At 41.5% G+C, this 24,254-nt stretch overlaps 1 protein-coding gene across 1 annotated transcript; it reads right to left on the bottom strand.

Annotated features, from left to right (window-relative positions):
- Positions 1–1,630: 1,630 nt before the first annotated feature.
- Positions 1,631–17,739, bottom strand: STYK1 (serine/threonine/tyrosine kinase 1). Its single transcript, XM_065887989.1, has 9 exons — positions 17,694–17,739; positions 17,149–17,283; positions 14,156–14,422; positions 13,254–13,435; positions 11,351–11,434; positions 6,706–6,914; positions 4,899–4,939; positions 3,991–4,087; positions 1,631–1,835 (listed from the first exon to the last, which is right to left on the bottom strand). The coding sequence occupies exons 1-9, from the start codon at positions 17,737–17,739 to the stop codon at positions 1,631–1,633; spliced, it is 1,266 nt and encodes a 421-aa protein (XP_065744061.1).
- Positions 17,740–24,254: the final 6,515 nt, after the last annotated feature.

The raw sequence follows: 24,254 nt of genomic DNA, 5'->3' as shown, positions 1-24,254 counted from the left end.
GGTATTCCTAGAGGTGCAAGAATCATTATTCAGTTGGGCGACTCATCATGACTCCATCAGGATTCTAACTTCTGCAAGTTTTTCAACTGCCAGTCATTTTCCTATAGCAGCCTTGGATGTCCCTTCTAGAGTATCCAAGGTATTGTTTAAAATCACAGACCACGTGTTCAACTGAACTGTCATTATCATGATATTTCCAGTATTTTGAACTAGTAGGAGATGACTGTCATCATCCACACGCTCCCACAAAAATTACGACTTCCTCATTTTAGTCAAGTGGTATTTGTACCATCCCATCATCTTTAAGCATGTCCTCCCTTGCAGTGTGACTGACAGACCGAGGTTCTCTTCTTGGCAACCGTAGGTGTTAAATGAAAAAGATATGAAAGATTCTAGGCTAGTAAGGATGAGAGTAAGGAAATTAACATTTATTGAGCACATAGTATGTGCCAGATACGGTACAAATATATACTCTCATTCAATCCTCATGACAACCCTGTGAGGTAGGTAGTATCCCCTTTTCACGCATGAGGAATCCCTTTTCTGATAACGTAGATTGCCTCTTGAATTTTTCTGTTGTCATTAGCTTTCATTTATCTACCGTTATCCTCCCTCTTGGAGAGATTTTGGCAACTGTATAACCTGAAAAGCCTACTTTCACTCAATAAATATGAATTTAATGAAACAAGTTTCACAGTAGATCACTGGATGATTGAAAATGGGAACCTATCATCCTTCCATCTCAGGTTACATCCTTTTCCAGCCCTTTTAAAGACGTCCTTGCCTACTAAGCACTTTTGCTTGACTTCCATATTTCCCATTTATTAAATACACAGTGTATTCGTCATCGACCCAGTTGACCCTCTGGGCTCAGTCTCCCTAGTCTCATAGGGGCCAGGAAGCCAGACTGTTGAAAAGTACACGTTGAATGTTCGTAATCATGAAATGACCCCTCCAGCTTCTGGTTAAAATAGTACCAACAGGGTTCACCTACCTCAGAATTAGATCGAAGGGGACCATATTTCTCCTATATACACCTTAGGGGGAGCTCAGAAGTCTTCCTTAATGGTTCTCCTTCAGCCCTGCATGAACGGACCAGGAATGAAGTCCTGTATGTCCTTCCTCCCCCTTCTCTCTGAAGGATGACCTTGGTCCTCATCTATACTCCTGAGCAAGTAGAACCTTCAATTTTCTTCTCATCAACTCCTTTATCAGCTTTCTCTTCCCTCATTTGATTCCAATTTTCTGGACCTTATAATAATCTAGATAAAAGCATGTTTCAAAGGAAACCAGCCTGTGGTGGGAGGGACCAGCTCATCTGTGCCATGCTGCGACGAACGCTGCAGACTTGTAAAACCTCCCTGGCGTTGACACGGTCCATCCCATCTACCCTGCATCTTCAGGACTGGGATAACAGAAATGAAACTGTACTTCTCAGTCTCGAGGGTATATGTTGTGTGCAGCCTCATCTAGCATCGTTTCAGGTTTCTGGGGAAATGTGTAGGGGAAGATGCAGGATCCACGTCCCATTCCTCCCTTTATGTCCCACTAGAAAGTCTTGTCTCTGTTCTTGGAGGAATTGATTCCAAGAGTATATGATCTCCCCAAAATGTGTGCTGCCCCAGGATCTTCAAAGGATGCTATAGCTGTAGGAGAGACTCTCCACGCTGACGCCTGCCACAGCTGCGTACAATTCAGGCACCACCAATTCTGGTACTTGCAACACAGCCTTGTCATTTGCAGTTCGAGCGGCAGTTTCTAGGCGTGAGTGTAGCTCTCTAAGTGAGGGGCGGCTGTCCTCACTCCAACGCCAGCAGGACTTCATGAGACCGTACCTGAAAGGAAAACAAGAGAAACAAGAGAAACTGTCTCGTCTCCTAACAAACCTTAACAAAAGAAACCTATGAGTCTTTAACCTACTTCTCACTGCTGTGTCCCACATGCTTCCCAGAGAATACTGTTCCTTCTCATCCTCCTAATGCTAAGTCTCTTAATATCATCTTCTCAACAGGACCCTTTTTATAAAAGGAATGACTAAATATTTCTTAAACTACAATCAGTATGACAGAACAGGTTTTTTTTCCATTAGATTACCCAAAACTCTTAAGTGTTTTCATCTTGCATGTTATTAATTTGCATCATTCCAAACCATTGCTATAACTTATCTACCAGTATGAGCTACATTAGAGCAAGGAAAATAAGAAGGTATGGAATAATACGATTCATACTAATTTCAGCTAATGTAATTAGATGGTTCCTTCCTTTAATCCAGGTCATTTCCCCCCTTTATTACTTAGCTTCTCCAGGAAATTGCCTTAACCGAGATAGAAGTACTTACCACTTTTAATGTCTTTGCTTCAATCCAGTGTCTAGAGAATTTACAACACAGCCTGTTTTCAAACACTCTTCATCAAGTCTCATTCCTGCCCAAGAACCTACAGTGATTTACCACTGCTCACCATATAAAGTCAACATCCCACCCCCTAGCTTCTTAGCATATAGCTCTTGCCTAACTGAAGCCCTCTCCTCCTGACAAGTCAGTGTCTTGCTATGCCCTAGATGTGGTTAGTAACACCCAGCTCCGTCTTTGCTCGTGCTCTGCCCAATTCCTTGAATATCCTTTCCTACAGGTTTAAGTCTCAATTCCTTTCCTTATAAACCTCAGCATGCTCTGTGTTTCCCACACTCTTTAATGTTGTACGATGAGACTTTGTAGAAGATGCTGCTTTAATAATACTGCTAATGTTTTACCAAGAACTTACTTATTATAAAAGGCATGGTAGGGAACTTAACATGCATTATTTCATTGTAGCCTCACAATAATTTTGAGGTAGGATTATCATTATACCTATTTTAAGATAAGTAAACAACGCACAGTAAAGTAGTAGGACTAGGACTGAACGTGTGTCTTTTTGACTCTGTGAGATGAATCTGAGCTTTTAACCATTCTACTTATTGCCTCAAACTTTATGTTGATTTTCATGTTGTTTCTGACATCCTTCTTCAAGACCAGGTACTTTATCAGTTAAACGTCTCTCCCCAGTATCAAGGACAGCCTTTTATACACATAAAGCCTATGAGAAATATTTGTCAACAACTTCATTCTAGTATACCCAGCCAGTATCACTATACTGTGTGTATATACACATAAAAATATATATCAACAGTTATGATATTTAACATTTTTAACATGCTTGATGCTGTAACTGTTTAATGTTGGGAAACCCAGGTGCTGGAAATTTACCCTTTCAGTGCTGAAAAATTTACAAAATAGCAACAACTTTAATAGAAATGTATATTAATATATTAACTCCTGTCTTCTTAAAAATAATTTAACCTTTTCTTATGTTCTATAACAACCTTTTTTTGTACTTTATTGGTTATAAAATTCTGAGTGTAATTTAAAATTTTTCCATTTTCTGCCTCTACATTAGTTCACCAATTGTCCCTTTCTGCTGACAATTTGATATCCTCCTTCTCCTGCCTCATTTCTTCTCACCCCCACTTTTGGTTGGCTTCCAACATGCTTAGAACTGGGAAAACAGATAATCAATATGTTTTTAAGTTAAATATTAAATAGGAACCAGTGAGTAACTGTACTGCAATGGATTTTATGACAACTATATTAGAACTGAAGCCAGTAGTCTCTAACTGAGACTGACATTTAAATAGATAAAACACTACTGTATTTGCATTGGATTTGGTCTACTTTAAAAGCTTCCAGAAGAACTAAGCTTTAACAACGTTAGCGAACTTAAATTTCTAATATAGTACTCAGTGGTTGCCTCAATATTTTGTGTGTGTATGTATACACACATACAGATGATATACATATACATGTACATCGTATATGTGAGCAGATGTGTTTTACTGCAGAGGTTTGGTTTAGGGTTGTACATTAGCGCATAAAGGACAGCTGAGGGTCATCTGAGCCACTCTGAAAGGAGCACGACTGATGAAGAGCAAATAAAGATTTTAAAAACCATTTACATGGTGTGTGTGCAGCTACTGGGTCTCTTCATGATTTTCCTTCTTTGGAGATGCTGTAGGATGCTGGTAGGGGGGATTTCAGGATATGGAGGTGCCCCTGTTGGTATGGAAAGAATGAGAGAAGTAAGAGAACTTAAGGGTCCTCAGAATACAAAGTATAACTAACACTACTCTCCATCCACCTGGGCTAATTACCTGCAAAAGTATAGCCATAGAAAAAATAATAGATATAATATAATTGCTCCCTGGTGATCAAGTAAGGATATAGCTTAGAGAATTTTGGAAAAAAAGAGATGGGGGTGGGTACTGATAACTTAGCAGAACGTTGAGTCTTTATTTTTTGGGCTAATTACCTGCAAAAGTATAGCCATAGAAAAAATAATAGATATAATATAATTGCTCCCTGGTGATCAAGTAAGGATATAGCTTAGAGAATTTTGGAAAAAAAGAGATGGGGGTGGGTACTGATAACTTAGCAGAACGTTGAGTCTTTAGAAAAGTAACAAAATAAAGCAAAGTGAGAAATAAGATCTGCCCTCTACTTCCCAAACATGAGAAGGTGCTATCGTTTCTCCATCAAGTGGATTAATAAATCTAAAGACAATATTTTTATGTTTATGCAAGATCATCCTTGGATTTTAAAACATCCCATGGAATTGGTAATGTCTTGAGGGAAAGAAAGAGAAAGAAAGCAAAAGAAAGTTAAAAACAGAAGAGGGAAGGAGAGAGAGAGGGAGGGAATCAAGACATTACAAGACTAACTCAAAAATCAGGATTCTATGTCAACTCAGTTCAACCTTCAGAGATTGTACCGAAACCCCTTCTCATAGCAAATGTCATCCACCACCCAAATAAACATCCTTGTATATTTTTGTATAGGTGCACACTACTTTGGGGATCCTCCTTACCTAGAGTCACCATCTCGTAGAGCAGTATCCCAAAAGACCAGCTGTAAAAGAAACAAGGCCATGGATTTAATTTCTATTTCTGCCTTTCGTAAAGACAGCTCACTTAAATACCAGAGGCCTTCAGTAAGAACCCCATTACAAGGGCAATGAAAGGGAATCAAGGGTGACTGATACAATAAGCAATGAGGTAGTGCCATTAGAAAGCATTTCTGTCCAATCCCCTTAGAATCTAATCTATTTGAGTACTGAATTTATGTCTCCTTTTTTCTATATTACACATTAATAGATATATACCATTATTTGCTAAACTGTGAGTGTTTGTGCAAACATGCAAACATATTCGCCCAAACATACAGAAATTCCCCTCTGCGTCTTTTTCATCCTTTCCATTTCTCCCTGCTGAAGTTCTAGCCTTTATTCTTAGCTCAAGGCCAAGTAAGTTTTATCATTTATCTACCATTTCCTCAGTAGATCTAATTGCCCAAACCTAGGAAAAATATTAACATAACAAGTTTTATACATAATTGGAGTAGGCATTTGCCTAAGTAATATGATTCAAGAGATGTATATTTCGCTATTCTATAATATCATCATTAAATGAGCAATATTTCCCAGTTAAGCTCTCAAAGCTCCCAGACCTCTATTCAAAAGGAGATGTCAGCGAAACAGCAATGAAATAAAAAAGCAGTCTTCTGGGGACTTCCCTGGAGGCCCAGTGGTTAAGACTCTGCACCTCCACTGCAGGGGGGCATGGGTTCTATCCCTGGTCGGGGAACTAAGCTCCCACATGCCGCGCGGCACAGCCAAAAAATAAATAAATAAAATAAAAAAGCAGTCTTTTAATTGACTCACCACATCAACTGATGTTCTAAATTTCCCCCGCAACTCATAACATTCATGGCTCGTAACATATTCTCTATTATGTTTGTGTGCTCCTCTGAGCAGTTGAGTTATATGGCTACCAAAAGTCAATCGCAGTTCTTTACAATCCTGTTTATGCCAATCCTACCTGTAACTGTAATTATGTAAGCAATTAAATATTATGTAAGCTGATTAAATATACATGCCCTGAAGACTAGATTGAATGCTTTGAAAATATTCTATAAAACCAAGCTGCTAAAAAGAAAGTGTTGTCAAATTGCGTGGGTGAGACAACTGTAGAAAACTGGGAAAAAATTAACAATAAGTGTCTGTAGTCAAATTGCGTCACAAATGTTTTCAAGTTTCCCACTCTATTTAGAGTCATCCCAAACTGAAACTCAAAAATAATTCATTATGGATGCTACTTATACAAGAAACACAACACGTGACTTCATTTAGCATAGCAGGTCTATCCCCTTGGCCCTCCTCCAAAAGACTGATAATTAAATATTTATATGTTTTAAGTTAAAATAGATTGAGTATACACACACATATGTACTTATTTTAATAAGTCCTAAACTTATTAACTAAACTTTGGATTAAGCGGACCTACCTCTTTCAGATAAAACTAGATAAACAGATAAAACTCCACCAGATTAAGTCCTCAGATACTAGCATGAATAATCTATTCATTTTTTTCTCTCCTAATTAAGGTTTCTAATCTAACACAGAGGGAATACTTCAAAAGGCACTAAAAAGGATTGCAGGCAGATGCCAAGTATGAGCTCTGCCACATAACACGCATTTTTGCTTGAGAGTCTGACTTCTCAGTAGACATTTCATGTGGAGACATAATTGACAGTAGACTCAGTCATGTTCATGAGCTGGAGGACACCTGGGTCAAGAAAGGAAGAAATCCATAGGGCAGGGCAGGAACAAACCATACATGTCTCCTTTGATGCCAGCTGGTCTCAGCAGAAGCCGTTCTGGGGCGAGCCACTTGAGAGGTACGATGCGAGTAGACGAGATGGCCCCTCGGGAGTGGACTTCATAAGCCAGGCCCAGTCCGCAGAGCTTAGCAGTGAGATCACACTGGATCAGGATGTTCCTGGCTGCCACATCCCCATGGAACAGATGCTTATCCTGGAGAAATTCCTGTCAACATGAGATCAAAGATGGATTAGCTTTCTGAGGTCATGGCTTAGGTCACAGATAAAGAGAAACAAATCCTTGAAAAGAAAAGTATATTTTCTACTCTGAACAAGCCTCATTAATAATGACATATTGCTTCCAAGTATTTATTAATTTTTTAATTAATTTTTATTTATTTATTTTTGGCTGTGTTGGATCTTTGTTGCTACACGCAGACTTTCTCTAGTTGCAGCGAGCAGGGGCTTATTGTGGTGGCTTCTCTTGTTGCAGAGCACGGGATCTAGGCACACGGGCTTCAGTAGTTGTGGCACGCGGGCTCAGTAGTTGTGGCTCTTGTGGCATGCGGGCTTAGTTGCTCCACAGCATGTGGGATCTTCCTGCACCAGGGATGGAACCTGTGTCCCCTGCATTGGCAGGCAGATTCCTAACCACTGCGCCACCAGGGAAGTCCGGCTTCCAAGTAGTTATAATGAATCAGACATGTTTGCATTGTGTTTAAGATTAGCAAACCGATACCAATACTTCATTCCTTTCTTTAAAAAAATTAAAAGACTTTTTTTAAAGAGTTGTTTTAGGTTGACAGCAAAATTGAGTAGAAAATCCAGAGCACTCCCACATCCCTTCCCTCCCACTTCATAGTTTCCTCTATTATTAACAACTAGCATCAGTGTGATACATTTGTTACAACTGATGAGCTGATACTGATACACTATTTTCAACTGAAGTCCAGAGTTTACTTCAGGGTTCACTTTTCGCATTGTACATTCTCTGGGGTTTGACAAATGATTTACACATTTTGGATACGTTGATATACCCTTATATTTTTGAAGACACATGTATTAGTAAATACACTAGCTTTGCTTTAAAACAAACAAACAAATCTTAGCAAACAGCAAATAATCCAAATAACATTTGTACTGGGTTTGGAAATTATAATCTCCTACTCTGACCCTGACCTTGGCCTGATTTTCCTCTCAGATAGGATCCAGCTAGACAAGGGGAAGGAGCGTAGGTTTCAAGTTTCTAGCAGCAGTCTCCCAAACAGGGTAATATATACATAGCAAAATTGAGTGTCATAATAATAAGTTTATATACAGCTTTACATCATCTCATTTTGTCCCTAAAATAACTAGATGAGGTGAGTTAGGGAAGTAACTTTCAGATAAATCTAAATGATTATATAAGGTCACACTGGTACTAAGTGGTAGTGACCAGAACCCAGTATTCTAATTCATAGGAAGTACTGCAAATTCTACTAATACTTTTCAGGCAAGACTGCAAATCAGAATTGCCTGGGAGATTTATAAATTCATAAGGTTTTCTCTCCGGATTTATTTAACCAAAATCTAGGAAGAGGGACCTGATAATCTATCTTTTTAAGAAGTATCAAAATGATGATAGCACAGCCAAGAAGACATTTGAGAACCACTGCACCTGAATGACACTGATGTATTGAAATCATTTCCCCCAACATCAAGGTGTTCAAGGCATACAGAGATGCTGAAAAACTATACATGACTGAAGCGCTAGAGACTGAGGTCTATGATTACCAAACAAGAATGGTGTGAAAAAATAAAAGGTGAAGGTGGTAATTTCCAGTCATTGATGGTGAAGCAAACGGTGACTAGCAGGGATTTTTTTGTTTTTTGTTTTTTTAGTTTTTTGTCTCAGGTGAGGTCTCAGAACAAAGATATTATACTCTAATGAGAAGAACTGAAGAATGTACTGATCTTGAGGTTGTTAAAAGTTAGAAAAAATAGTGTGATATTGCCTTATAACTGGTAACCTTGGGCTCTCAGGAATGCTCCAGTGTGATCACTGCATCTCTATGGGGCACCCCTGCAATTATGGTTCAGAATACAAGGTAAGCTCTGTCCTGATACCCTAACTTTTTATTGAAGTATAGTTGATTTACAGTGTTGTGTTAGTTTCAGATGTACAGCAAAGTGATTCAGATATATACGTATATATATATATATATATATATGTATATATATATATTCACATATATATATATAAATATATATTCTTTTTCAGATTCTTTTCCATTATAGGTTATTACAAGATATTGAATATAGTCCCCTGTGGTATACAGTAGGTCCCTGTTGTTTATCTGTTTTATATATGGTAGTGTGTATCTGTTAATCCCAAACTCCTCACTTATCCCTCCTCTCCCCTTTCCCCTCTGGTAATCATAAGTTTGTTTTCAATGCTGTGAGTCTATTTCTGTTTTTTAAATAGTTCATTTGTCCTGATACCCTAACTTTTTTTTTTTTTCTTTTTTTTTTTTGCGGTACGCAGACCTCTCACTGCTGTGGCCTCTCCCGTTGCGGAGCACAGGCTCCGGACGCGCAGGCTCAGCGGCCATGGCTCACGGGCCCAGCCGCTCCGCAGCATGTGGGATCCTCCCGGACCGGGGCACGAACCTGTGTCCCCTGCATCGGCAGGCGGACTCTCAACCACTGCACCACCAGGGAAGCCCCTGATACCCTAATTTTATCAAGGAAATATACCAACTAGGCCATCCAAACACCATAGTTAACATTTATTTGTATGATGTGCTCTCTCCCTCGCTCCATGAGAACTTCAACTTTTTCTCACTGCATCACCTCTTTTTTCCTAAGCTTTCTCTGATTCTTTTTATATCCCTTGTATATTTCATACCTCAAGGTGGCAAGATATATCAAATACTAAAATAGTAGCTTCACAGAGCCCTGATTTTCCGTAACTAATTTTAAACACAATTATCTAAATAATTTCATAGGAATAGTCATCTAAATTTCCTGAGTAATTCTGGTAAAGGTAACTTTTTTTTTCTTAAACCTTGAGTTCTTTCTCTTCCCTGTTTATTTAGGTTAGTTTAAAATAAAGAAATGCTCTCACTTCTGCCCCTTCTTTTTTATTCCTCCTCTTCTACTTGTTCCTTGTTCTTTTTAAAGTATCTGTAACTCCTATCACATTCAGTATCGAAGCAAATCTACAACCTAACATGTTCTGAACTAGTATTTCTTGTTTTACAGGTATAAATTATAAGCTTCCTTCTGGTTCTGTAGCCTTTCACCCTTTCAGTTTCTATTCCCATTTCTTCTCCCAACTTGCTTCCCCTTTCCCCTTTTACATCTGTTAACATTAGTATATATCTGGAAGTATGTGGACATACAGCTCTTGGCCCTGGTTTTTTACCCTTAAGACTGAGAAACCTTTTAAAACCCTTCCTGTTCCTTCTTTTTTAAAAAAAATTAATAATAAATTTATTTATTTTTGGCTGCATTGGGTCTTCATTGTCGCACCTGGGCTTTCTCTAGCTGCTGCAAGCAGGGGCTACTCTTCATTGTGATGCACAGGCCTCTCATCGCGGTGGTGTCTCCTGTTGGGGAGCACAGGCTCGAGGCGCAAGGGCTTCAGTAGTTGTGGCATGCAGGCTCAGTAGATGTGGCTCATGGGCTCTAGAGCACAGGCTCAGTAATTGTGGCGCACGGGCTTAGTTGCTCCGTGGCATGTGGGATCTTCCCAGGGCTCGAACCTGTGTCCCTTGCATTGGCAAGCGGATTCCCAACCACTGCGCCACCAGGGAAGCCCCCCTGTTCCTTCTAAAAACCCTAAATTGGGACTTCCCTGGTGGCACAGTGGTTGAGACTCTGTGCTCCCAATGCAGGGGGCCTGGGTTTGATCCCTAGTCCGGGAACTAGATCCCACATGCATGCTGCAACTAAGAGTTCGCATGCCACAACTAAGGAGCTGGCGAGCTGCAACTAAGGAGCCCGCCTGCTGCAATGAAGAAGCCCAGGGCTTCCCTGGTGGCGCAGTGGTTGAGAATCTGCCTGCTAATGCAGGGGACACGGGTTCGAGCCCTGGTCTGGGAGGATCCCACATGCCGGTGGAGCAACTAGGCCCGTGAGCCACAACTACTGAGCCTGCGCGTCTGGAGCCTGTGCTCTGCAACAAGAAAGGCCGCAATAGTGAGAGGCCCCCACACCACGATGAAGAGTGGCCCCCGCCTGCCACAACTAGAGAAAGCCCTCGCACAGAAATGAAGACGCAACACAGCAAAAATAAATTAATAAACTCCTACCCCCAACATCTTCTTTAAAAAAAAAAAAAGAAGCCCACGTAACGCAACTAAGAAGCCAGTGAGCTACAACTAAGGAGCCCGCCTGCCACAACTAAGACCCAATGCAACCAAATAAATAAATATTAAAAAAACACTTTAAACCGACTACTTTCTTCCTAGAATTACCAATCCTGAATTATATTATCTAAATAATTTCATGAAAGAATTGAAAACAATTTATTGGTGCTTGAGTTTCCATCCCCTAACTTCCATCTGACTTCCTTTATAATATATACCCCATTTGAGAGCATAACTGAGAAATATGACATTAAATACCAAGCTAACAAGAAAAATCACTGCCATCTGTTGTCATTTCTCCAAGCCTTACCACAGCCAAAAGGACCTGCTTCCCTATGTGATATATTTGTTTTTCTGTGAGGTCATACGGAAGGCCATCCATGGTCATCACATCCTAAATAGATAGAGAAAAAAGCAGTACATCAAAATGACATGAACAGATCTGAAAGAAAAGCTAGGGGTAGAGATATTCTTAAATGCAGTTATCAAAGCTAAGGAAAATACACAAAAATATAAGGACTATAAGATTCAAGGACAGATGATATGAGAGGTTCTCAGATATGCAGAGAAGTACCATGATTTATTGGACCAGGAAAACAGTAAAGAATGTAGATGAATAGCAGAATGAAGAACAGAATAGCAGGTAAGAAAGACAAGTATATATAAGACTATCCATTGGATAAAGCAGCACTTTTCCTAAGGCAGAACATGTGTGTGTGTGTGTGTGTGTGTGTGTGTGTGTGTGTGTGTGAGAGAGAGAGAGAGAGAGAGACAGAGAGAGAGAGACAGAGAGAGAGAGAGAGACAGAGAGAGAGAGAGAGACAGAGAGAGAGAGAGAAAGCACATTAACTCAACACATCTTGACTGAATGCCTACTATGTGCCAGATTCCATCTTAGGACCTCAGAATACAAAAGTGAGCAAAATAAATATGTCTACGCCTTTTGGAGCTTATACTGTGGCAAACACATGTGAATCAAAATAAAATAATCATACATAAATACATGGTTACATATCTATAAGTGCCATGAAAGAAATGTAAAAGAGATCATATGATGGTGGAGGAAAGAGAGCTCATTCAGTTGGAGAAGCAAGGAAAGCTCTTGACGAGATCCAAAGAGTGAGTGGCCATTGACCCTACAAAGAAGGGAAGGGGAGAGAAGTCTGGTGTAATGAGAAAAGCATGTGAAAACAAACTGAAATAGAGAGGCATGCAGTCTGAAAAATAAAAAGAAACAAGTGAGGTTAGGGCACAGACCAAGTGACAGATGGTCTTAAAAAGTTTAAATCTCATGATGTGCACACTGTCCTATTCGCATCACTGGATGGAAGAAGTCAACAAGGTCTCTTTTTCATACACATTTAGTAACACAATGATCAGCCTACCTAGGAGGCTTGATTAATATTGAACTTTGTTCATCAGCAAGTGACGAGCTAACTAGGAAAACATGGAGCACTTCAAAAAGAGGAGTAGATAGAGGAGTGGTGAAATTGTAAGGAATAGGACTTGCACTTTAGCCTGGAAATTTCTGAACATTTAAATTTTTCAAAATATGAGTTGGAGATACACAAACTCGCAGGCTGACATTTCCTTAACTCAGCCTCGGCACACTAGGGTGACGTTACAGAATGGAAAATATACTTGACACTAACAACAAGATCATTGCTAACAGCAGTTAGGTTGTTATGCAATTATCATTAAAACAGCTACCATTTTGAGTGCTTAATATGTTCCAATCACTATGTTTTTACAGACATAATTTCCTTGAATTTTAATAAGTATTTATTATTACTCCCACTTTACAGATGCCGAAAACTCAGACTCAGAGAGGTGATTTGCCCAAAGTCACATAGCTTGTAGGAGATGGAGCCCAAGGTCCATTCTCTAAATCTGCACCGCCCAATATGGTAGCCATTACCCACATATGCCTATTTAAACATATATTATTTAAAATTAAATAAATTTGAAAATTCAGTTTCTTAATCATATCAGCCTCATTTCAAGGGTTCTGTAGCCACATGTGATCAGTGGCTACCATATTGGACAGAGCAGATATTCCATCATCACTAAACATTCTATTGGTTGGTGATAATCACTCTGTTATGGTATTATAATGTCTCTCTCATTTGTCATTTGTCAGGCTAATTGACATGTGAACAGCTAATAAGTCAGGTCATGCCTTTCCTTCCCAACACCTCTACCCTACCACTTACCCGGCGACAGGTCCAGAGAAAGCTGAGCAGGTCCCCCTGGGCCACATCCTCCAACACCATATAGAGCGGCAGCCCTTCTGTGCAGCAGCCTTCCAGCTGTACCAGGTTCTTGTGCTTCCCCAGGTACTGATAGAACTGGATTTGCCCTAAGAACTCCTGCACCTCTTGGAGCCCAGCTGGTTCTGTGGAAGACAGAAGAACCATGGGGAGTGAGCAGTCAGAGTATCACCAATAAAATGGGGGTTCAAGTCAGGAAGCAACCTCAGATGATAAATTTCAAGGCTCCAAAGGGGAGTAAGTGTAGACAAAAGGTAAAACGAAAGAGAATCAATTAGAAGATGATCTTCAATGTCACTGATCTTTTGTCAAAGGTAACATAGAACCGTAGGTCTTTAGAACTGGATGCGCTTTCCTCTGCCTAAAAGACAAGTGTTCTGTTCACATTAAAATATTATCACACATTAACATATTACCACTTCTAGACCTTTGGATTAATATTCTTGCTAATCCTATCCTTGTGCTGTTTTATGTATCCATCATTACTGGTCCATATCAATGAGTATCAGCAAAAAGAAGAAAAATGCAGTAACTGGAAAAGATATCAAAACAGTGAAGAAAAATGAAAAAACAACCACAAAATCCTCATTCAAGTAATATCTAATATGGAAAAATCAGTTTTAACAGCCTTGATAGGCAAGGTTGAGCTAGGGAAAGACCCAAAGAAGAACCTTTCTGTTTCAGAGTTTTTACTTTCTATTCCCTTCTTATGCTGTGCCCAACTGTGACCACAACTATCTGTTGATTAACATTTAATGTCTGCAAGCCTGTTAGCATTCACTGCTGAGGGCTCACAGTAAAAACAAGTTAAAAGAGGAAAGGAAGTCCAACACTTCTCCTTTTACCTTTTAAAGCCTTGAGGACGACACTCTTGGGCTCATCAGTGTCCCCAGTATGTATCTTGGTTCGGTAGATGGTCCCAAAACTACCATTGTGGATTTGCTCCAGAACTTCAGAGAGGTGCTCCCGGGGCACCTGCAGCTTAGCCAGGGCCTGTGTGGAAGTTCGTAGAAGGCTTTCCACCGATGTCTCCTTAAGTGGTACAAACACACTTCCTTCAGGTCTTGCTGCTTCCCAGCTTAGGCCCCTAGATGGAGGCATGTGGGCAACACCTAAAACAAAGAGGTGGCAGCAACAAGCTTTTTCCTAGGCTAGGGACTCCAAGAAAGCAGAACCTGGAACAAACCATCGAGGAGTCCCTTCAGCAATTTTTTCTCTGGCCAATGTGAGGATACCTTCTGATGCTTCTCTATGAACCAGCATCAATACAAACCTTGTAGAATTTATGTAATAATCCCATTACTTCTAAGACAACTGGAGACGGACCTCTGAAAATGGGTAATGACATTTCATTTCAGCCTTCCTCAGGATTACAGTTCAGTATGAGTATAGTATGAAGACAATTAAGGAAGTTACTGAATAGGTATTCAAACCACAGACACCTAAATGTGGTGGGAACTGCCAGTGGAGACTATCATTAAAGTCAATCAAACAGCTTCCCAAGGTGGAGGGTAGGTATGGATAACTACTCAACTCTGAGCAAAAGTTACTCCTCCCTCAAGTTGTCCCCAAAATCAAATTATTCCGTATTTCCAAGAGTCTCAATCAAAACATTCTTTCGGTACTTTCCCCCTTTCTAAACCAGCTTTTCTCCATTAGAGAAGAGAGATTCATTCTTTTTATTAAATCTTTATTCATTCATTAATTCATCCATTTATTCAACAAATATCACCTCCTCTGTGCCAGGCACTCTTCTAGGTGATAGGAAGAGGCAAAGTCCAGATTCTCATGAAGATTACTATCTAGTGGTAGGAGAGAGGAAGCAGATAATAATATACTAGGTAAGGAGTGTTATGGAGGAAAAGAGGGGAAGAAGGAGCACCAGTTATGCAACTTTATGTTTGAAGGTCAGGAAAGGTCTTTCTGAGAAGATGACTTTTGAGAAATAGAAGCAATTTGAGAGCAAACCATACTGGTATCAGGAAGAAGTGCAGAGGTTGAGGAAGGAGCATTTTTGACATATTTGAGGAAGAGTAATGAAATCAGTGCCCCTGGAACCAAGGGAAAAACTGGAGGGTTACAGGAGATGAGGCCAGAGAGGGCCCAGGTCATGTAAGACCATTAAAAGAAATTTGTCTTGTACTTCCCTGGTGGCGCAGTGGCTAAGAATCTGCCTGCCCGTGCAGGGCACACAGGTTCGAGCCCTGGTCCAAGAAGATCCCATATGCCGCGGAGCAACTAACCCCATGCACCACAACTACTGAGCCTGTGCTATAGAGCCCACAAGCCACAACTACTGAAGCCCGTGCGCCTAGAGCCCGTGCTCCGCAACAAGAGAAGCCACTGCAATGAGAAGTCCGCGCACCGCAACGAAGAGTAGCCCCAGCTTACCACAACTAGAGAAAGCCCGCGTGCAGCAACAAAGACCCAACACAGCCCCAAAAATTCATTAATTATTTTAAAAAAGAATTTTGTCTTTTTTCATTCTAAGTTGAGAAGCAACTGGGGGTTTCATGCAGAGAACTGACAGGATTGACTTATGCCTTAAAAGAATTATTCTGCTGCTCTGGGACAATAGAGCATAAAAGGATACAGGCAGAAGTGGGGAAACCACTTAAGAGTGTATTGCAATTATCTATGAGAGGTGAGGGCGGCTTGAGTCTATTTTGAAGACACAGTTAACAGGATGTGCTAATGGACTAGAGACGGAGTGTGACAGAAAGAGGGGTCAAGGACATCTTCAAGATTTTAGACTGAACATATAGGGAGCTGGGCTTGCCATTTACTAAGATAGGGAAGGCTGTTGGGAGGGGACACTGTGAGGGAATTTCAGGACCTTTGTTTTACACACATTACGTATTAGATGTGTACTAGGTCCAAACTGCAAAGTAGGTGGTTTAGTATAAAAATCAGGGGACTGTAGTCAGAACTGAGAAAATAATTGAATCCACAAGACTGAAAATGAGATCATTTACAAAGTGACTGTAGATTTGAAAGGAAAGAAAAAAGTGTTTCAAGAAGAAGGAAGTGCAAAATAGTGTCAAATGCTTTTGACAGGTCAAGTAGGATGAAAACCCAACAGAGCTGACACTGGTGATCTTGGAAAGAGTTCTTTTGGTGGATTGGGGTGGGGGGGAAAGCCTTGTTTTAGTATGTTCAGAAAAGAATGTGACAAGTAGAAGTAGTGAGAGTGAGTTTAGATAAGTTCTTTGAGAAGTTCTTTGTAAGAGTGAATTATAAGAGACTTGGGATACAGTTTAGAGAAGGATTAGGGGTCAGCCACTGTAGAGTTTCATTTACTGTCAGGATATTTTTTTCCTTCTTTTTTCTCTGAGTTTCCTGTATGAGCTGATTCTCTTCCATTATATGCTCAGTGGTACCCCAGAATAGCACATTATCACCTCCTACCTAATGCTTCAAGGACTATTATGAAGGCTACCCCTTTACATCCTAAATTCCAGAAGCACAGGGTAGGGCTGTAACGCATTGTAGAGTAAAATGTCATCCTTCCAAACTGGTTACAAAGCCCTGGGCTTTACCCAAGCCTTGCTCCCCAGTCCTTAGACACTCACGTGGCCAAAGATTTGATAGTGCAATAGGACGAAGAAGACAGAAACAGGTTACAGGAGGCCTCTCTTGCCTACTCTTCTTTCAGCTCACAAGCATACATTACATTTCCTTGAGAAGAGCTCACCCCCCTCTCAACTACACAGGAGGGGACCCATACCCACTATCTCATTGCAGGGTCCTCTAGACTTGGGCTCATGGAGGCTTGTGCCTCATTTTCTACAATCTCCGTCTTCCCCGAGCCACTGCCCAGCCCCAGTCTGAACTTTACCTCGGAGTCCAGGAGACCGCTGTTGCTCTCTTTGTTCTCTGATGAAAAGCCACAGGATGACCCCAAGGAGAATGAGGAAGATCCCAACCAGAAGCGTTGGGATGATGATGATTTCATACTGCTGCTCCTGGACAACTAGGTAGGAAATCGAGGAAGTAGAGAAGAGATTGAAGAAGCAGCCTCCCCTGACTTCCCCTACCCATCAGTCTTCAGCTCACCCCACACGATCATCTCTTCCTCCTGATCCCTCTACCACAATCGGGATCAACTCCCTGCTCTGAAATCCCAATGTCCCTGTCTCTTAGCCCATGAAGTATGCTATGCACCTCGTCTCTCATTTTTCCTACTGAGTTGGAGGATGCAGCACATCTGGACCTATGACTGCCACTCTCCCCCCTCCGCCCAAAGCCACTAGTGCCAATTCAGTTCTCACCATTGCTTCATTTCTATGAGAAATCAGATGATCTTCCTTCCAGAATCTATTCAGATCTTAATCTCCATCATCCTAAACTCAGAGGGCAGATCTCTATATCATCTGTACTTACTACACAACTTGTCACTGAGACTGCATTCCAACAGCATCCGCGTCATGCGCCTCTCATCTCCCATTGCCACACAGAATCCAGTTCAGCGCTTGACCCCCAGAGGATGCAAAGAGCACTAGAGAATAATCCCCAAGGATTGAGTTGTTCTGAAAAACTAAAATAAAATGGGGCACACAGAGAATTTTAAAACACCTCTCCAAATAACTAGTTATTAAGTACACAGGTACCTGGAACGCTCCAAGCCACCAATTCATCTCTATCCAACTATCTGACATTCAAACTGGAAGAACGTTTTTTGTTTTTTTTTTTTGCGGTACGCGGGCCTCTCACTGCTGTGGCCTCTCCCGTTGCGGAGCACAGGCTCCGGACGCGCAGGCTCAGCGGCCATGGCTCACGGGCCCAGCCGCTCCGCGGCATGTGGGATCTTCCCGGACCGGGGCACGAACCCGTGTCCCCTGCATCGGCAGGCGGACTCTCAACCACTGCGCCACCAGGGAAGCCCAAGATCTATCTCTCTCTTACGGTCCTTAAGAAGGTCTAATTTTCTTTTTCTGTGTATCCCCTAATTTTTAAACAAAACACTTAATTTCATTTTTATATAAAACTAATTCAGACAATGAATCCATAGTTGGCAGATTTCAAGAGAGATGAGTTATGCATTTGCTTTCCTTCTCTGAAACATCCCTCTACCGCATTCTCGCTACCAGTGAGCAGATAGCAGTTATCAATAAAACTATTTAATTCTGCAACTCTCGGAGCTTTCCCTGCCCATCATATACAGATAGACACAGACACTCATTCTTACCAATACGTGGATGAAAGCAAGCGTCAGGACTAAGCCATCTTCTCTTCCTCTCTCTTTTTTTTAACAAAAAAGAAATATGTCCATATGATCCAAAAATAAAAATATAAAATGGTATACCATGAAAATCTTTTCCCCACCCCATCCTTCTCCATCTGTCCAGTTCCCAGTTCTCCTCCAAGTAGACTATAGTTGTGAGTTTCTTGCTTACCTGACCAGAGATTCTTTACATGATTATATTCTATATCATCAGCATATATTTCTATAGAATTCTATATAATCAGCTTATATTTCTATAGAATTCTATATAATCAGCATATATTTCCAAAAACCCAATTCTTCCTTTCTGAAGAGAACTGGTGGTCACCGCTCTTCCATGTATATAAAAACTTTATTTTGCTCTTGGTTAACTTGATTCCATGGCCAGCAAAGCCAACTTCTTTAATTCTGATTGATTTGAAACAAATATGGTGATTTTTCACTGCCTAGGTAACTGAATATGTGATCTAGTTCTGTAGTGATTTAATAACAAGGTAAATTTTAGAAAATCATAATTGTAGCTTATATGATATTATACTATATTGTACACATGTGACATTAGCCATATTATGGTCCCGTCTGTTACATTACATGTTGTGTTTTATTATTAATACTAATAACCACTAATACCTTATTGAGGCAGAGTGTCTCAGTACCAGAAACACATGTAAAGAAACCTCCCAGCCAGCTGTCTTCTTTTCACTATTCCTGGAGTTGCATGAGTTTGTCCGAGGGGATGAGAGTTAAACAATCCCCTTACAGCTCAGAAGAGATACAGGTGTGTGGCTGGTTGACAGAAACCTAAGTAAACAGAGGAGTAGCCAGGAGAAGGAACATCACAGAGAGAAAGTGAAATTCTTATCTGTGGGCTTTCGCATAGGGAGGGATCTATGAAGGCAATGAATGGTAAGATAGTAAAGTCCATCTAATCGAGTTTGCAAGCCAAAAAGGCAAGGTGAAAGTTCCCACAATTCCACAAGACTGCATGAAAGGGAAAACACTCATAAAAGGGCAAGAAACAGAGAGCCTTGAGAGGGCGGAGCGAAGAAGGTCCTAAAAATAAAACATTAGCTCAGCCGGGAGAATTCAAACATAATTTGCAAATGTCATTCTAATTCTTATTTTCCTTTCCTCTTACTTCCTTTTGGGTGCATTATCAGATGTAATTATTTTCGTTCAGGGAGCAGCCAGTTAAACGAGTTTGGCTCTCTGGGGAGTCGGTTCTGGGAGCATAATCTCTCTTACCACAGTACAAGAGGGAAAAAGGGTCAGGCAGCAGCCAGCTCCAACTCGTGAGCTCCGCCCAGAAACCAAACTACACACGTGCTGACGCACACTTGAGCACGAAATGTAAAGCCCTGTGCATGTGTCCCCACGTAGAGCTGCTCAGGTGGCCGCCCACGATGACAGCACATGGCCAAACATACCTGTGGCCAAGACCCCGAGTCCACGCCTATACCCTTTCACCTGGGTATCACACTTACTACAGAGCACCCACCTTGGGATACAACGTGACCTTCTATTGCATTTCCTGAGCAAGGTTCTCACCATGAGTTGTAATTGTGCTTAGACAGTTTATAGAGACTGGGCTTAACAACATGTAGCGGCCCAACGACACTGGATGCTGAAGCAAGGAAATAAACCTATAATGTGGCGAGGCCCACGCAATAAATTGCTTTCCAGATGTTTGTATAATAAGCCCTTTCCGAAGATTACGCTTTGGCTAGAGGCATCTTTAATATACCAAATGAATGTAGAATTTTTAAGGAATATGCGCCAGGTATACCCCTATATCCATGAACGCCTACAGAGGAAACTTACCACACAGAGCCCTCCAAAGCACTTAGGTCACAAAGTTCTTATAATCACTTGTAAGAACAATATTTCTCTCCACATCATTTTTCTCTCTGCAGTTAGTTGAATACGAACATTCAATTACCACATGACTTGGCCTGCCCACTCCATGTCAAGCTAAGACAAGCCATGGCTAGATGAAAAAACCTTCTGGGACGGCCGTTCTTATGCATTTGATTCTAACCCATCTGATTACTAGAAGAACCTATCTGACCAGCATTTCTGTACAATATGAGCAATACTCTGTCCCCTTCAACTATATCTCACTGGGTTAAAAGAAAAAAATATGTTCGCTACTGCTTCGTCTCTTTTTTTTTTTTTTTTTTTTTCGGTACGCGGGCCTCTCACCGCTGCGGCCTCTCCCGTTGCGGAGCACAGGCTCCGGACGCGCAGGCCCAGCGGCCGTGGCCCACGGGCCCAGCCGCTCCGCGGCACGTGGGATCCTCCCGGACCGGGGCACGAACCCGGGCCCCCTGCATCGGCAGGCGGACTCTCAACCACCGCGCCACCAGGGAAGCCCTGCTTCGTCTCTTAATTGGAGTGTCAAGTCCTTAAGTATGTAAAACACAGCCCTATATGTCTTATCCTTTCATGCCATTGTTTCTCAAATTAGTTTTAAAGGCTCCCCTCACACCCGAGACCCCTGCTCTAGGGCTCAAGTAGATGTTCACAGCACCTGTCTGAACAATTGTGGTCCGTGGGTTATGTGGGAAAAGTCTACCTCCCCTACGGTCGTTAAGCAGGTCTAATTTTCTCTGTGTCTCACTTATTTTCTAAACAAAACATTTAATTTCATTTTTATACAAAGCTAATTCAGACAGTGAATAAAGAGTTGGCAGATTTCAAGTTCTCTCTTTAGTGCCATGTATTACTACACGCAGGGCATTGGAATCAAGGGTCGAGTGAGGTTGTGAAATTGTTAATTCTGATAACTATATTTGACAGTGGAAAATATGTACATAGCTTGCCTAAAGTTTACACATACGTATGGTGCCAAATCTCTCAGGCAGGGCTCTAATTAAAACAATATTATTGCCTCATTTGTGGTTATCCTTCCTTATTTTTTCTCTTTTCATTTGCTCCTGACTCAGCATATTAAAAGATTTAGTTCCGGGCTTCCCTGGTGGCGCAGTGGTTGAGAGTCCGCCTGCCGATGCAGGGGACATGGGTTCCTGCCCCGGTCTGGGAGGATCCCGTGTGACGCGGAGCAGCTGGGCCTGTGGGCCATGGCCGCTGAGCCTGCGCTCCGGAGCCTGTGCTCTGCGGCGGGAGAGACTGCAGCAGTGAGAGGCCCGTGTACTGCAAAGAAAAAAAAAAAAAAGATTTAGTTCCCCCGCCCCCCAAATCGAGAATCTAGAGGGATACAGAGCAGTATGAAGGAGATACAAATAGGAAGAGAATGAGAATAAAATGGGAAGCGAAATCCACCCCAAATTTCTTCAAGACTGCAGTCTAGAGACCATAGAAGTGAATGATCATGACCCAGCAATCCCACTACTGGGCATATACCCTGAGAAAACCATAATTCAAAAAGAGTCATGTACCAAAATGTTCATTGCAGCTCTATTTACAATAGCCCAGAGATGGAAACAACCTAAGTATTCATCATCGGATAAATGGATAAAGAAGATGTGGCACATATATACAATGGAATATTACTCAGCCATAAAAAGAAACGAAACTGAGCTATTTGTAATGAGGTGGATAGACCTAGGGTCTGTCATACAGAGTGAAGTAAGTCAGAAAGAGAAAGACAAATACCGTATGCTAACACGTATATATGGAATTTAAGAAAAAAAAATGTCATGAAGAACCTAGGGGTAAGACAGGAATAAAGACACAGACCTACTAGAGAATGGACTTGAGGATATGGGGAGGGGGAAGGGTAAGCTGTGACAAAGCGAGAGAGAGGCATGGACATATATACACTACCAAACGTAAGGTAGATAGCTAGTGGGAAGCAGCCGCATAGCACAGGGAGATCAGCTCGGTGCTTTGTGACCACCTAGAGGGGTGGGATAAGTAGGGTGGGAGGGAGATGCAAGAGGGAGGGGATATGGGGACATATGTATACGTATAGCTGATTCACTTTGTTATAAAGCAGAAACTAACACACCATTGTAAAGCAATTATACTCCAATAAAGACGTAAAAAAAAAAAAAGTGAATGATCACAACTGGAATTGAACTAAGTATTCATATTAGCCCTCCAGATTCTTACACATATTTCCAATGTAAGTACAATGCACACTGCATCTTTGCATCTGTTTTATTACACACAAAGAAAGACAGTTCTGTTTGCAATAATAACACAACTCTGATGAGTGACATTTCTGTTCAGTTAGCATAATAATGTCCTGGACATAAACAGCGATTTACTTGTGAGTGTCCAGAAGAAACTCTTCTTATCAAAATTCATCTGCAAATAGAACTTTAAAAATTAGATGCAGGGACTTCCCTGGTGGTCCAGTGGCTAAGACTCCAAGCTTCCACTGCAGGGGGCAGGGGTTTCATCCCTGGTCCGGGAACTAAGATCACGCATGCCACAGGTTGAGGCCAAAAAAAAAAAAAAAAAAATTTAGATGCATTCTCCTGTACTCTGTCTGCCTATGTGTTGTGAGAAATTCCTCGAAAGACTGTATGACACATGGTCCCATCCCCATAAGGTGTGAGTAAATCTGTTTTGCCTGCCTCACCCTCAATCTTACCACCTGCATCTCTGCACAAGTGGATCTGCCAGCCATATTATCTTCATACAGACAAGTGCCTCGCTGCCTAGCTGGGCACTGCACTGGGTCAAGGGGCTTATTAGCTGTGGGCTATGGGGCAGAGGACACAAAGACCCAAAGTGAGGAAGATAAAATATGTGGAGATGGCACCCCGAGACAAGAGACCATCTGCCTCCTGGCTCCGTCACTCAGCCTTCCCTTCTCTTCCCCCATCATCCTTACCCCTGAGCTGTCTAGCCAAAAACTTCACTTAATGGAGTGACAATGTTAAGTTGGAAGCAAGATAGAAAAGAACTGCTCAGATCTAGAGGATTCCAGAATTACTTATCTCCAACATTCTGAAAACCGAGCTGTCCTTCCTGTTTTCAGATCCAATAAACATATATTGATGAGCTACAGGGTGCACGTATCATGCTAGGCTACCCACTTTCACACACAGGAGGAAACTGAGGCTCAGAGAGATTAAGTTCTGAATTAGGGTTTTAAAAAAACAAAAGGCAAGTAAATAAATGTCAGAGAAAGGTTTCATACCCCAGACCTTTTTCTTTCTTTTGGCCGTGCAGTTTGCGGGATCTTAATTTCCTGACCAGGGATTGACCCCGCACCCTCAGCAGTGAAAGCACAGAGTCCTAACCACTGGAGCACCAGGGAATTTCCCATACCTCAGTCTTTTAACTACAAACCCAATGTTCTTTAAACTACTTCATTGGGACTTCCCTGGTGATGCAGTGGTTAAGAATCCACCTGCCAATGCAGGGGACACGGGTTCGAGCCCTGGTCCGGGAAGATCCCACATGCTGCGGAGCAACTAAGCTCATGAGCCACAACTACTGAAGCCCGCATGCCTAGAGCACATTCAACAAGAGAAGCCACCGCAATGAGAAGTCCGTGCACCGCAATGAAGTGTAGCCTCCGCTCGCTGCAACTAGAGAAAGCCTGCGCGCGGCAATGAAAACCCAACGCAGCCCAATAAATAAATAATAAACTACTTCATTACGTGTATGTCCTTGCCATTCAAATGGACAAGACACATAGTGTCAAGAAGGAATTATGTCAGAATGCAAAACAATCATGGAAACCACAAGGCTGAAACTAAATTTCACCAACAAATAGACCATAAATTGGAAAGAACAGGTGA

The sequence above is a fragment of the Phocoena phocoena genome, chromosome 11 (assembly GCF_963924675.1).
Source record: "Phocoena phocoena chromosome 11, mPhoPho1.1, whole genome shotgun sequence".
NCBI classification, from domain to species: Eukaryota; Metazoa; Chordata; class Mammalia; order Artiodactyla; family Phocoenidae; genus Phocoena; species Phocoena phocoena.
Note: the sequence above shows the minus strand (reverse complement) of the source record. Positions and strands in the feature narration are given on the sequence as shown.